We start from the raw sequence: 14,465 nt of genomic DNA on the forward strand, positions 1-14,465 counted from the left end.
CTCGTCGGCTCCATTGGCGCCGCCGAGGAGCCCCTCACGGAGGCCATGATGTCGGCGTGCGTGCGCATGTTCGCTGTGAACCTCTTCAGGGTCTTCCCGCCCAAGGTCCGGTCAGGCAGCACCGCGTCGGAGACGGAGGAGGACGAGCCCTTCTTCGACCCCTCTTGGTACCACCTGCAAGTTGTGTATGAATTGCTTCTGCGGTTTGTGACCTCGCCATTTGTTGACCCCAAGGTGGCTAGGAAGTATGTGGACAGTTCGTTCATCTCAAAGCTGCTTGACCTGTTTGATTCTGATGATCCCAGAGAGAGGGACTGTTTGAAGACAGTGTTGCACAGGATATATGGAAAATTCATGGGAAACCGACCGTTCATCCGCAAGGCCGTGAGCAATATCTTCTATAGGTTCGTCTCCGAGGCCGATCATCACAATGGGATATCCGAGCTGCTGGAGGTGTTTGGCAGCGTGATAAGTGGGTTTGCAAAGCCATTGAAGGAGGAGCATAAGTTGTTCCTATGGAAAGCGTTGATCCCACTTCACAAGCCTAAGACAGTGGGTGTATATCTGCCGCAGCTGACCTACTGCATAACACAATTTATAGAGAAGGAACCCAAGCTTGCAGGAACTGTGATTAGGGGTCTGTTGAAGTACTGGCCGGTTACAAATAGTCAGAAGGAGATGATGTTCTTGGGGGAGTTAGAAGAAGTGCTTGAGTTGATTGATATGGCTGAGTTTCAGAAGTGCATGGTGCCATTATTCCGGAGGATTGCGACTTGCCTCAATAGCTCCCATTTTCAGGCAAGTTTCTTCCCCAAGCCATTGATTAATATTTGTCCCTAAACCGTGTCTCCCCGTAACAATTGCTTTTTGTCTTGCAACAATTGCTAGGGTTAGAAATACCGACAAGAAACAAGAAAAGCTTGTGAAACATCAGTAAGAATTTAACATGAGTGTCCTCTGGTAGGAAGTTATCATCACCATTATTTTGTAGAGTAGTTGCGAAGCTGTATACTGGTGCATTCTATTGCTTATTTTAGGTTTTTAGTCGAAGAATGTGCCTGTTCTCTTTCCTTTTCCTTGCACCTTTTAAATTTGCTAGTGTTACTTGCATGGTCCCATGCACCTTTTATGCCATAGTCATTATTGTTTATTATTTGATCAGTGGTTAAACTCATTCCTTGTTGGCTAAAGTGGGACAAAACACCTCAGTTGTTCGCCTTGTTGGTTCTGGTGCAATTGGTGGCCTGCACTTCACTTTGGAAGTCTGTAGAGAGTATACCACTCACATTTAAATATAGACATGAAATACCACGTTATTACTTTGGCTCTATCTTATATCTGGGTGGTTGCACAGTCACAAAAAGGTGAAATCCGCAATCCAAAGGCAGATAACTTGAAACTGGGCCCAATTAATGTGGCAGAATATATTGGTTGAGGTACAAGTTAGGATGATCACAACTGTTTGATAACCTATAAGGTCATGTCATGGTACAAATTATGGCTGCAACCACCCAAATAAATCAGATCCTGGGGTTTGTGGAGCTTGACAATCAATTAGTTAGAATTCTGCTTTCCATTTGATATTCTAATCAATTTATTGGGATATGCTAACCACAGAACCATGATTTGATTAAGGGCGTCGTTTGGACTGAAACATCACAGTATTTGATAGCTCAACGCTTGAAAGGAAACAAATCAGTGATTGGCATTGACTACTAAAATACTACTCCCTCTGTCCCATAATATAAGAGCGTTTTTGACATTAGTGTAGTGTCAAAAACATTCTTATATTGTGGGATGGAGGGAGTAGTTAATAGCAGTTGCTCTGGAAAGAACATCAGAAGATTTTTTATGTATACTGTCTTCTCCCCATCGAGTTTCATGTTAGAGAAGTGCATAAATATAAGATTATGAATGACCTAGTAGCACTACGACTGTCTTGGTTCATGACAATTCCATGTCCTGGAACAAGTATTGCAGGTCTTCTCTTGCAGTTTTTGGCCCAGTTATTTGTTAAGATTTCATTTTTCTTGAAAAAAAGAGTTAATCTATTCCCTGTCTTTTGGCAGGTTGCTGAGAGAGCCTTATTCTTGTGGAATAATGAACATTTGTTCGATATGATCTCCCAAAACCGTCAAGTGATTGTGCCAATCGTATACCCAGCTCTGGAGAGAAATGCACGTTTGCACTGGAACCAATCGGTTCTCAACGTTACTATGAATGTGAGAAAAATGTTCTTCGACATGGACGAGAGATTGCTTCTGTCTTGCCAGAGCAACTTCCAAGCGGACGAAGAGAAGCGAGCCGCGGCGGAGGAGCGTCGAAGGCTCACATGGGAGCAACTGGAGCGGAACGCTGACCCTGCGTTCCAACCAGCCAAAGCGTCCCCTTCCGCAGCCCCTCCGAGAATCCCCACCGTGACATGACATGGGTCCAAATATACTCCACCCCACCTTCCCTTGCTTCCTAGCTAGCTAGATGAAGTTGCTTGCTTCTCTGGGATACAGAAGGCGTTTTGTTACCTTTGTAAACCCCCACCCTTGCCACAAAGTCTGTAATTAATAGTTGTTGATTCGAAGACAATGGATTCTTGATTTTTTTTGGTTATTTTTGCGGCGAATTCTCGAGTAATGGGCATTGCTTTCTTGGCAAAATCTTGATCGAGATTTACCCCCCAGTGTTCTGTGAAGAGTGGGCGCTACTGACTTTGTATGTGAGGAGTGGCAATTTTGCAGCCATTTTTTTGTATGTGAAATTTCCGTTCTTTTTACAGTGTAATATAATGTCAGATTCACTTGTTTGTTTCTGAACAAAATGCCTTCTCTAACAACATATGCAAGTTACTGTACCTTTTGTTGAGATTTCACTTGTTTGTTTCTGAACAAAACACCTTCTCTAACAACATATGCAAGTTACTGTACCTTTTGTTGAGATTTCACTTGTTTGTTTCTGAACAAAACACCTTCTCTAACAACATATGCAAGTTACTGTACCTTTTGTTGAGATTTCACTTGTTTGTTTCTGAACAAAATGCCTTCTCTAACAACATGAACAATGTGGAGTAGATAGAGGAAGAAAACAGGAGTTGCTGGAATCTCATGAATATCCCTTTTGGCAGCTGTTGGGCTTAGGCTATCCACTTGCTCTATTCCTGTGCCTTTTCTATGCTCATGTGATCTCATGAAAAAAGAACATGACAAACACATTCTCAAAGGGTTACGTAAAGAAAACATCCATAGAACAAGCTATGTCATTCTCACCTGCACCTAAAGCTGAAATGGTATATCCAAATAAACCATAGATCCCCGCCAACTCTTCGCAGTTATCGCTTCGTGCGAGGCCTGATCAGCGATTGTTCTCAGGGTGGCATGTTGCAGGTGGAGCCTGAGCTTGAGTTTAGTTTTTTTTGGGAGGCTACTTGAGCTTTGAGCTGAGCTCCCTATAAGAGGAGCCTCAAGGCGCCAACCATGGATGCCATCTGACTGACCCCTTCCATCTTCTTCTTTGCTTGCTTTTGCTCTTGGCCTTCTCTTCTATCTTTGCTGCTGTTTCTGCTGCGAGACCTTCGAGTGCCTCTTGCTGCGGCTGATGTGAAATTTGCTCCTCGGCATGATCAAGATTTTAGTTTAATTAAATGTCTTGTGATTGTTTGCATGTATTTGTATAATGGGATCTTCTGATTATTTGCAATGCATTCTTGAGATTTTGTACATTACACAAACTGGGTCCCACTATCTTTATGTGGAGTAGGGCAACCACTTCAAGGTAGGTGCAAAACTGCCCAACTTTTAGAACATTTGGTAGATGAGTAGTTTTGTTGAGATTAAGCAGGATTTAATATTCCAGTTATCTTGTAATGTACTCCCTCTGGAAAGAAATATACGAGTGTTTAGATCACTAAAGTAGTGATTGCGCTCTTATATTTCTTTACAAAGGGAGTACCAATTAAATAAGCAAGTTCTGGTTAATTGAGGAGGTGATCTTATAAGCTCCATAAGATAAACTGATCAAATGGCCTATACAAATAAATAGTTTCGGCGAAACAATATTCTGGTAGAACCATTCCTCTTTCCGAATATTCGGTGTTACATCTGAATGGGATAACTACAACTGAATTTTTACATTAGATGTCTATACTTGGTGTGAAACACACTAATGCTAAATCAACAACCCCCAATATCACCGATCGTAAATAAATGAACGACACCACTATTCGAGATTACGTGCTCTAATTTACCAATCGTGTTCCTTCCTAGTTATCCTCTGTAATGTCGTGCTACCACTACAAGCCAAATAGACCTCAGAAAATGCATGTGCACACCAAGGCAGTAAGCAGACTCGTCAAGAAGATAGACACTACATTGACGCCGTTGTTGTCCAGTATATTCATTCCAGAAATCCTCGTTACTGTTGGACCATCTACTCCAACCACCTACAGCAGCATAATACAGCGCCAAACAAACAATCAAATTATGGCTCAAAGATGATTACGGTATTTAAACATCTACAATGCTTGGAGTGTAATACCTTCTTGCGAACGCGACAGTATCCGCTGTACTGAACTGTTGCGCCCAGTAATGAATCGATCAGGCTTCCACATAGGCCAGCAGCTGTAGCTAAGGGTATAACTAGCAGTTGCCTCCAAAATACATCAGAAGCACACTGGGTTGTTAAGAATCCTAGTAGCACAAATGCAAGCCCAATCGAGCATCCAGCTGCTGCTGCTGCAAGAAGTCCATCTATGGTTACCCCGCCATTGGTCCCCTTCCGCACCCTCTAACGAAGTTTCATGTCAAAACAAAAAGGTGAGAGTATATTCATACTGAAGTTCTGTTCAATCAGAAAAGAAGATTTGGTTCATACCTTGAATGTTGTGATAATTCGTGGTTCAGATTTGCTAAGTATGCCAAGCTCAGAAGACCATGTATCACCATTGCAGCAAGAGTAATGTCCAATAACACCACCAATAAGGGCAGTTACAAGACCCGACTCTTTTGAATCCAAGCATTTGTCTTCACCTCCAGTAATTAGTGCTATCAGGACTACCAAGATACTTGCGATACCACTGTTTGACAAGACTTGCTTCCTGCCAATAAGAGTGGTGCGGACCTGCATTAGAAAGATTCAGAAGGGAATTTTCTGAAGCTGAAAGACGTCTTATCTCAACAAAGGAGGTCATAATATTGATCGAATTTAGAAACATACAAACATAGGCATCTTCCGCATCTCATTAGATATGTTGAGTTTTTTTTCCACCTTCTTTATAAATATCTAGTCAAATCTCACAATTGGAGAACTCTCTGGGGAAGGTGTAACAGATTGCATCAAGTAGCAAATATTCATGCTTTTTAGTCGGTGTTCTAGCAAAAGTTCATTCATGGTTCAACTTGATGCAGGAACCAAAAATACAGCTACTGGGCTGAAAGAGAATAGACACACCTCAAGATAATATCGCCAAATTAAACCAACATAATTGAAGACCTCGTAAGTTCTCGACGTTCTCTACAGAAGAAGTTGCTTTTGTTCTAACTAAAGTTTCCTATTCACATGCAAACTGAACCACATGCTTCAGGTTTAAACTCTACAGAAGTAGAACCACACTAGCACTTCTGTAAAATGAATCCATGCAAATTAACACCGGTTTCTGTCTTTCACATAATCATCATATAAAATCCATTCTTCTCCACAAAAAGGCTCACACTGACATCAATACTACTCAGGCTCGCAATTCTTCTTTTCAACATTTGAATTACAAACGTTTTCCGCTCAACGGTGAATTCTCTTTTGACAGATATTATGTCATCGTGCTGCTCTATAATTGGAACCGAACTCATTTGAGTTTTCTATCCCATGGGCCATCATAAACCAGTTTTATCCATCGTACACATGTGGGAGTGGAGCAACGAAGTTGTTACTGAATCAAAGCACTACGAGTAGTACATAATCGAAAGCAAGCATCCCTAACAATACCAAGACCAGCTTCCCAAGATCTGCCCACATCCCCTCATCAGAGTATTAATTGGCAAAGATGATAAAAGAGAGAAACGGAAGGAGCGATCTGGGCTCACCAGTTGCGCTGCCCCCCCTCTTTGAACTCAGGATCAAGCGCACGCTTCCTCGCCTCGCCGGTCCTCGTCACCCTCGACGCCGTGAAGAAGAACACCAGGAGCAGCCCCGCGAACCTGCAGAGACGCGAGCCGAGATCCCCGTCACGAAGGAGTCCAACGAAAAAGGCAGAAGATCTTCTCCAGGCTAAGCGCGCGCCCTCTCACCTGTACCCGGCGCCGGTGTGGGCCACCATGGCCGGGACGCCCGCGAAGACGGCGGTGAAGTCGACGGACTTGCGCCGGACCGCGCGCGCCGCGATCGCGCCGCCCGCCGCGACGGCCACCGCCGCGCGGATCCACACGCCGCCGTTGACGCCGGCCGGATCCATCGCGGCGATCCTTCCTCTGCGCCCTCGGGATCCCCAATTGCTTTCTCGAGCTGGTCGTGGGGTCGATTTGGAGCTGCAGCGCGCGGGGCGAAGGCGAAGGTGGCTTGCTGCACTGTCTCTCGCGCTCGTGCTCGTGAGTCTCCTTGTGAGATTCCTTCAGGTTTAAGAGTTCATTCACAGGAGAAGATCGTTATGTTTTGGACTTTTTCCAGGAACCACCTTGACGTTGTTCCGAGTTGTAACCCATACCCATATTTTTCAGCAAGACTTGGACTTGGTACTGTTCCGAATAGGCCACAGAATGTCCTGTGGGATAGTAGGATTTTTACAAATTTCTTTATCATCAGGAACTACAGACCAATTTTATAATATAAACAGAAGAATCGGGTAAAAACACAGAAGAAGAAACAAGTCATAAAAAGGTTTGATTTACTGCAACAGTTTGCAGTTCAGAACATCTGCTGATTCCACAAATCCATGAGTAAAATCAAAAAATTCCATGGAAAATACACATGTTGTTTGCCTTGTTTCTGAACCCTTGACATTTTGCTAGCTAGCATCAGGTGAGAGGCAACTCAACTCAAGAGTGAAACGAACATGCTTAATAAAGAGTTAATAGGTCATCATCATCCTCATAAGATACCAGAGAGGGATTTAAGATGACCACTACTGCCTCCTTTTCAAAAGGTGATGATGATCATCAATACTACTATTATACTACCACCACTCTGCAGATTGGAGTACCCTAAAAAAACACAGTTTTGAAACTGGGCTAAAATCTTCCCCTGCCTCGACCTCGCCCTCGTCCCCTTCCCCGCCCGCGTCCTCGGAAATCTCTTCTCCCGCCACCCATTTCTTCAGGGCCGTTGAAGCTGAACATGTTCATCCGCAGGCGTTCGGCCTCTGAAGTCACGGGCATCGCCTGAAAGACATCACATAGCCATTTAATGAAACAATATTTCTGGACCGCCATTACTGGATGCTTTTTTAACAGGAAAGCGATATGAGATGGGAGTCGAAACTAACGTGGGAGTCTTCTAGATCTAGCTGTTCTTGGAGCTGCCTTGCCAGTTCCTCGTCTCGGCTGGTGTCTTGTATATGCCTTTCTGCTGCGGACACCGAACCGACTGCTTTTCTCCTCTCCCATTCATCGAGGGTAAAGACCGGGGTATCTTCCTGCTTGCTCCTGCCCTTGAATCGACCCCGACCAGGCCTATCTTCGGGCATAGCCATTTTCTGCAGTAGTTTCTGTGCAGCAGCTTGGTTCTGAACAGGGACAGCTTCGCTTACTGGGAATGCAAATGAAGAAGCTTCTGAGTTCTATCTGCACCCCAAAAATCATGCCCAGTAAATTTAAACAAAATGAAACTAGGGTTTTGGAGGCCAACCTTCTTTTGGTCTGATATCTGCAGTAGACTGTTTGGATTCAGCTTTGCTAATTGTATTCTCTCTGTTCATGTTACTTGAACCCTCATTCGTAGGTTTTGAACTGGAATTAACCGACACGTGGTCATGAGCAACTCCCAAGTTTCTACCCTTCTGGTCTGCTACGACATAAGATATAAGTCAGGGTGGCTCACAACTTACAGCTACATCACCAAAGGTTTTACAAAAATGTCGCTGCTCACGGCTAACATAGAGAAATCTTTTTCTGGAGGAAATAGTTCAGAACATCATAATCTTCCAAATATGTGGATTTCACAAATTGAGTCCAATACAAAATCCTACGCCTATTTACTTAAGATGCTATCTTTCCTGAAAGTACACAGCTACACGTCTACGCCTAATGACATCATTTTAGTGAACATACAAGAAGAAACAGAAAGAGAAGAAATATGATACGTTACCGGGGTATGCTTGCAACTGGAATGTCCTGTTTGGACGTGCTTCGATATCTAATTTCTCAAATGGTGGAGGCCCAACTCCATCGTCATCTTGTGATAACCTCAATACTGGGCGTGATAAGCCCGAGAATTTCTGGTTCATTTTCCATTCCTCATACAAAGATTGGACAGTTCCCCCGATGACGGTCACATTTTTTGCACCTAGGCACAATATGCCATGATTTACCGGAATCTTGTTCTCAAGACGAATCTATAGAGTGGAAAGAGAAAACGGAAAATGCATACAAAAGTCAATATTTAACACGTAGCCAAAGCACAAAAAATACAGATATTGTATGCTATTTTAAATGTTGCAAACTCGAACAGACTGTTGGACAGAGAACCAATGTGAATTAGTAATACTACATCCTAACCCAATCTCATGCTGCACCACACATCATTTCAAGTAGTTTATTTCACAACTGATCGCATAGAGCAGTATCTTGTTTTACAACGATTGGCTATGTTATATTCAATACTAGATGAGTGGAATAACTGAGCATTCTGCTTGGTAAGTACTCCGCATTTGCCAGGCTTGTCTCTAGTCTCTAATCCAAGTTGAATTGATAAGCAAAATTGAATAGCAGTCTAGGACGGCACATATACACGCTTATTAAACCAGGTACGTACGGTGACTGTGCATGTTGCCTCTGGTAGTATAAAAGAATGCCAACAGAAATTGCCGCTGCACGAGTAGAACCTTGAGACAGAAAATATGGTTAACTAACCTTTGTGCCTGGAGCTATCTCTTCTGTGATGAACGGGATAGGGGACAACTCAATGGCCACTGCTTCAGAAATACCATCAGTGAGGCCAAACCGCAGAAGGCGCCGTTGCTGCGGCTTATTAAAGGAGGCATCGACTCTGCTGCTATATATATCCCTTAGAGAAACTACCTGTATAAATTTCGAATGAAAAGGTTAACATAGAAAGTGGATCAAACACATCCCAGACAGCATATGCTCAAACACTAGTACAATGCAGACTAGGCCAAAATGAAAGCTAATAAGATCACTGTTTGACAAGCCAACACAGCTATTTCCTTCCAAGCCACGTAATTCATAAGTAAATGAGGTATTTCCCCGACTTGAAAACTAAGAACAAGTGTTGGGCATGGTGATTTCAGGCTTCAGCAGTGTACCTGCAGGACGATGGGGCCGTGGAGGTAGGAGAGCCGCTTCGTGGCCGTGGCGGCGGCGCGGTCGGGGAGGGACTTCCCGCCGAAGAGCCTCAGGTCCGTGTCGAGGAGGTCGGCCTCCAGGGCCTCCGGCGACGGGGAGGGGGAGGCGTGGAGGAGGGCCTGGATGGACTCGTCCAAGGTGTCACGGAAGCGCCACCCGCTCGCGGCGAGGGGCCGCAGGAGCGAATCCCCCTCGGGGAAGACCGACGAGCTTGACGCTTCCGCCGCCATCGCCGTCGGCGGGGTAAGCTCTACGGCGAGGTTTGGGTCACGGGTAGGACCGTAGGAACTTGGAAGTTCCAGAGGAGGCGCACTGACAATTTTGCTGTGGACAGAGAACCAAGGCAGGTTCCGGAAATCCGTAACCGCTCAAGGAAAGCGGGTGGTACTGAGAGCTAAACAACAAAGTTTTCTTTTTTCTAAAGCGAAACAGCAAAGTTATAGCCAAGAGAACAGCGACAACATGTTAAAAGAAGAAGAGAGTAGTGACAAAAAAAATTTATGACATAAAGAAAGTATACTCCAAAGTACGCGGAGTATACCATAAGATCGTCTCCAAGAACAAAGACAAGTGTCTAATTTGAAAATCTCTATTTATCCATGGAATGTTCGGACATGACCATAGACAGCAGAGGTTTGATCCTCATGTATTCGTCCTAGTAAAAACGCCCCTCCACCCATCTTACCTTTTTCAAACCCATATAGATCATACACATAGATCATTCAATAACAAATACTCCCTCCATTCCACAATGTAATGTTTCCTCTATCCCCGTGCTTCAACTTTGACCGTAAATTTAACTATCAAGACCGATTGCGGTGGGAGCAAAAATTATGTCAGTGAATTCGTATTTGAAAGAAGTTTTCAATTATATAATTTTTTCTCCCGCCGCAATTGATCTCGTTGGTTAAATTTATGGTCAAAGTTGGACCTCGAAAAGCGCGGACGCACTATATTCTGAAATGGAGGGAGTATAACACACAACAACTTAAAACAATTCAACAATTTAAACAAGCTAACATGATTGACGACAAATAAAATGTAACAATTTGTACATAGCCAATAAAATGAATGAATCAAGCGTTTTCTTTTTCCGCGGGTTGATGATCCATTCCTTAGCATCGGCATCCATGAGGCTTTTGTGTCGACTAACGTGATCCTCGTCTTCCCTCTTTTGATGCTTGACAATGGTGTCGCGGGCAGCCCCACAGGCTTTGCTGACCCAACATCCAAACAGGCGAGCGCCTAAGACTCGAGAGGAGAGGGCGCACATTGGGAGAGGGTATGTTTTGTTTGGGATGGTTTGGGGTGGTGGGCGCGCTCTAGCGCATCCGCACCTCCCTTTATGCGGAAAGGGCTGAACGCTATCATCTCCTTGACGGCTTGAGAGATCTGGAAGCACCAGAACAGAGCAATCTTCGACAACATTCGCCCATCCACACAATGCCTTCTCGACCTCATTCGAGATGAGGCACGGTTGTGGGCAAGTGCAGGAGCAACCGGAGTAGCCAACATCATTGACACTGGTTGATTAGCCTAGCTAGGGTTAAGCAGCCCCGTGGACAACCTCATTCCCAAACAAATGGAGATTTGGAAGGCCTGCTGGGCGGTGTTTCTTGTCCGGTCGCGACATAGGAGAATGGTTGGAGATATACTGCAATTTTGGCTATGAGAAAATTATGGCACCAACTACAACTAGAAAATAATTTAAAGACAAAAGGAGCAATGCTTCTTTCTTTTTCCTCCTATACACACAATCATCTCGTATGGTTGTGGAGTCAGGACAAATAAGGACAGTCCGTGATCGTGGAGGCAGTTCTTGATGCAGAGAGATCGAATATGCACAAAAACACAACTGTTTTGTGCATGTGAGATTCAAAGGAGAGATCTTTAAAGCTGACTGCTAGACACATTTTAAGAGATATATAAAAAATCAAATTACACAGGACACACGATGAACACAACATAAATAGCTAATCACAACACGCATGAACGGAAACACTAGGTTGATAGGCCAACACGATAAACCAGAGCGTCAAGGTCACAACAAAATGGTATAGCAAGTCCACACCACACCAGACCAGGCACGTCCATCATTGCTTCCCGCAATTACCTACAGCAACTAAACGACGACCAACGAACCAAAACACACCACCAACCAGAGAACCATGCCAGCGACAGATACGCCTGCGCAAAAGGAGTCGCCAGCCCTCATATGATCCAAGTGCTCATGACTTGGGAGCAGATCGGGAGCGCAGCCTGCTCGCGACGCAGTCAGGGCTTCTTGCTTCGACCCACTTCCTCTTCTTCTTCAACTCCGGCTTAGATGGAGTGACGCAGCCGACATCCTGGTGACATTCCAGGTTATCAAATGTCACCCCCGACTCGCTCCTGCCATCATCCTTGCAGACCACATCAGCAGTGATCTTCTTCCTCCTCGGGGCCTTGGCTTCATCCTTGACAGCTGCTGCCTTCTTCTTCATGTTTCTTCCTTCCTTCTGCTCAACTTCACCAGCATCATTCATCGTGTTGCTGCTCAGATCAGCATCCTGCTTGGCAACTGGTGCGTGCTCAGAGACCTCATCAGCAGATGGCAGCTCGTTTGAGGAGTCAGCTGAGCTTGAATCCCCTGAGTTTGCTCCTGCCCGATTTGTTGCAATGAGATAGTGTGCCACAGATTTGTACCCAAGCCTGACAACCTGCATCATAGAAAAACACCTGCTTGCTTAGCACTGTTCGAGCAATTAGCAACAAAAAAAGTATAACCCCAGTAAATGATTGTGACTTTTGGCTCTATTATGTTTCTTCCAACTTTGGTCATTTAAAAGTACAACTAACAGTCATGGAAACACTATCTCATTCCATTCTGAAAGCATATATGCTGTATATTACCTTCCGGTACGCATTACCAGTAGGGAACCATCCTCTCTTAGTTCTGCAGATGCTGCAATTGCAAATGCCACGGCAAACTGGACATGTCCAATTAGGATTGCTCTTAGCTTCCAGCACATTCTCACCATACCTGCATTAGTTATAAAATGTCAGTCCAATGAAAAATACACAGCCATATGCTAATCCTTCTGTTACAACATTGCAGTAACAAAATGGAGGTGAAATCTCACTATCAATTTGGAACCAGTGAGAATTTAGGGGGATTCAGTTCAATTCAGGATCAAAATTTCCCCAGCCCTCCCTGTTTTCATCCCACAAGCTTTCCAAATAATCAGAACTAGGACCTCAGATGGCATAACTTGAACACTATAAATCATATATGTTTCACAAACTGCAAGTCAGAATGTTTTCGTTTTTTTGTTCATCTAACTTGAATACTATCAACCTTTATGATGCAGATACAAACCCTATTACAAAACATCAATGTATGCATAATCATATATTACCAGACAGATTGGTAACAAACATTTCACAGAAGCATGCCTGCTCGCAGTAAATTAACAGAAAATTGTATGTTTCATTTGCGAATGTTCATGTTCAATTTTTTGAAAAAGAACTCACCTCATGTACAAACAATCTCCACAGAACTGCCCTTGGACAATCTGGCAATTACAGCATCTTGTATGATGACCCAGAGTTTTCTGGCTGTATCATGGAAGGATAATGCTTGTGTCAGGGTTAAGAAAAGATGACAAACAAAAACAAAGTTACTAAACACATCATGCATCCTCAAGAAAACTTCTCTGTTACACCACAAGCTGCGACTGCAATAGCTTCCAACACCATGTGTTGTTACCTTTTACATTCTCTTTACACTAAGAATATCAGACCCTTTTTACCACACACTATGTGTTATATGTTCATCCTAATGCTGCTATTTATGCTATAAGTTCAGCAAACTGCACATACAAGAACGACCTAGCAAAGGAACGTGCAGAAAAGTTACACCAATCCTAGAAGTTCTTGGGGGAAAACTTACCGGCACTGATGACAGGTTTGGCCCCTCACTTGATCATAGATGCGCTTCCCATCCTTGCCATAACCGTCCACAAAGAGAGTCCAGGGTGTGGCACATGTACCTAAAAGCTTCTCATGCTCTTCAGTGTAAACTTCTTCCTTGCACCCTTCCTCAATAGAGAAATGCCTTCCACCATCAAGACCCTTCTCCCTCTTTTCGCAAATTTCAACATATCTAACTGGCTCCACGCTCTTCAACCTAAATTGAACATGATCGCAAAAGAGTAAGATCCACATTAATGTCATGAAAGGTACGCCTGCGGTGAATGAATGTTGAGGATTGAAGGAAATGAATATCGAAAGTTAACAACCAACTAGCTTAAACTCAATCAACATAACTACAAGAATTCTTCTGTAGTATTGCCTAACTTAAACCGTTGAAAAAAAAGACGCCCCAAAACAACTTGATGTACTGTAAAAGGACTGCCACTATTGGATCTGAACTTGTGGCATGAACTGGACTGTAAATATCCCTTGAGAAATCAACCTATTCCAGGAAACTAAGTATTGGAGGTGCCAATTTTAGAAGGTAAGCATTGGATTCGAGGTGCCAACCTTAGAAGGTAAGCATTAAAATACTGCCAAAAGTAGTGGTCAGAATGAAACAAACGGTCAGGAAGGGGAATATATGGAAGTAAATAGCGGACAGAATACCGGATTCGGCGTTATACTAGCAAATTTATACAACATGAAAAAAAATGGCACATTCATACTGCAAAAGGGGAACGAAATCAGCATGTTCATACTTGATGATAGACGCACAAGAATTATAAGCTGCACAAGAAGAGCATTTGCAGTGGGATGAAAATGATGAACGCAAGAACAATAAGCTGTACAAGAAGTCCGTGGATTCCTTCCATAAACCGAACAGGAGAAGCTTGCCAAGAAGATAGATCCGCTGCAAACGAACCTGAGAGACCGGCGTGCCGGCATCGGGGAGGCGGTCCTGATCCTGGGAGCGGCGGCGTCGGGGGAGCCCGGCGTCTCCGGCCTCCG

The 14,465-nt window shown here is 43.9% G+C and overlaps 4 protein-coding genes across 4 annotated transcripts; 1 reads left to right on the forward strand and 3 right to left on the reverse strand.

Moving 5' to 3' along the window:
• Nucleotides 1-8: 8 nt before the first annotated feature.
• LOC125530302 (serine/threonine protein phosphatase 2A 57 kDa regulatory subunit B' kappa isoform-like) lies at nt 9-2,770 on the forward strand (the record flags this gene model as incomplete). Its single annotated transcript, XM_048694698.1, is given in 2 exon segments — nt 9-798; nt 2,070-2,770. Coding segments are annotated over 2 exon segments (1,147 nt in total), but the record flags the coding sequence as incomplete, so codon positions are not given.
• Nucleotides 2,771-3,964: 1,194 nt separating this feature from the next.
• On the reverse strand, nt 3,965-6,634 carry LOC125530301 (protein PGR-like). The gene is made up of 5 exons (XM_048694697.1): nt 6,273-6,634; nt 6,069-6,182; nt 4,864-5,086; nt 4,528-4,776; nt 3,965-4,432 (listed from the first exon to the last, which is right to left on the reverse strand). The coding sequence occupies exons 1-5, from the start codon at nt 6,434-6,436 to the stop codon at nt 4,301-4,303; spliced, it is 882 nt and encodes a 293-aa protein (XP_048550654.1). The 5' UTR covers nt 6,437-6,634; the 3' UTR covers nt 3,965-4,300.
• Nucleotides 6,635-6,839: 205 nt separating this feature from the next.
• On the reverse strand, nt 6,840-9,824 carry LOC125530300 (tudor domain-containing protein 3). Its single transcript, XM_048694696.1, has 6 exons — nt 9,461-9,824; nt 9,048-9,215; nt 8,284-8,530; nt 7,825-7,980; nt 7,463-7,725; nt 6,840-7,358 (listed from the first exon to the last, which is right to left on the reverse strand). The coding sequence occupies exons 1-6, from the start codon at nt 9,728-9,730 to the stop codon at nt 7,209-7,211; spliced, it is 1,254 nt and encodes a 417-aa protein (XP_048550653.1). The 5' UTR covers nt 9,731-9,824; the 3' UTR covers nt 6,840-7,208.
• Nucleotides 9,825-11,389: 1,565 nt separating this feature from the next.
• Nucleotides 11,390-14,465, reverse strand: LOC125530304 (cell division cycle-associated protein 7; the record flags this gene model as incomplete). Its single annotated transcript, XM_048694699.1, is given in 5 exon segments — nt 11,390-12,199; nt 12,393-12,522; nt 13,014-13,097; nt 13,432-13,668; nt 14,380-14,465. Coding segments are annotated over 5 exon segments (1,008 nt in total), but the record flags the coding sequence as incomplete, so codon positions are not given.

This window comes from Triticum urartu, unplaced genomic scaffold (genome assembly GCF_003073215.2).
Source record: "Triticum urartu cultivar G1812 unplaced genomic scaffold, Tu2.1 TuUngrouped_contig_6213, whole genome shotgun sequence".
NCBI classification, from domain to species: domain Eukaryota; kingdom Viridiplantae; phylum Streptophyta; class Magnoliopsida; order Poales; family Poaceae; genus Triticum; species Triticum urartu.

Bases quoted from the DNA above. Each gene is read 5' to 3' on its own strand.
- LOC125530301 (XM_048694697.1), bottom strand. From the start codon at position 6,436: ATGGATCCGGCCGGCGTCAACGGCGGCGTGTGGATCCGCGCGGCGGTG. The intron at 6,183-6,272 runs GTGAGAGGGCGC...GCGTCTCTGCAG, and splicing joins CACACCGGCGCCGGGTACAG to GTTCGCGGGGCTGCTCCTGG. The intron at 4,433-4,527 runs GTATTACACTCC...ATGCTGCTGTAG, and splicing joins ACTGTCGCGTTCGCAAGAAG to GTGGTTGGAGTAGATGGTCC.
- LOC125530300 (XM_048694696.1), bottom strand. From the start codon at position 9,730: ATGGCGGCGGAAGCGTCAAGCTCGTCGGTCTTCCCCGAGGGGGATTCG. The intron at 7,726-7,824 runs GTTGGCCTCCAA...TTGCATTCCCAG, and splicing joins AGATATCAGACCAAAAGAAG to TAAGCGAAGCTGTCCCTGTT. The intron at 7,359-7,462 runs GTTAGTTTCGAC...GATGTCTTTCAG, and splicing joins TAGATCTAGAAGACTCCCAC to GCGATGCCCGTGACTTCAGA.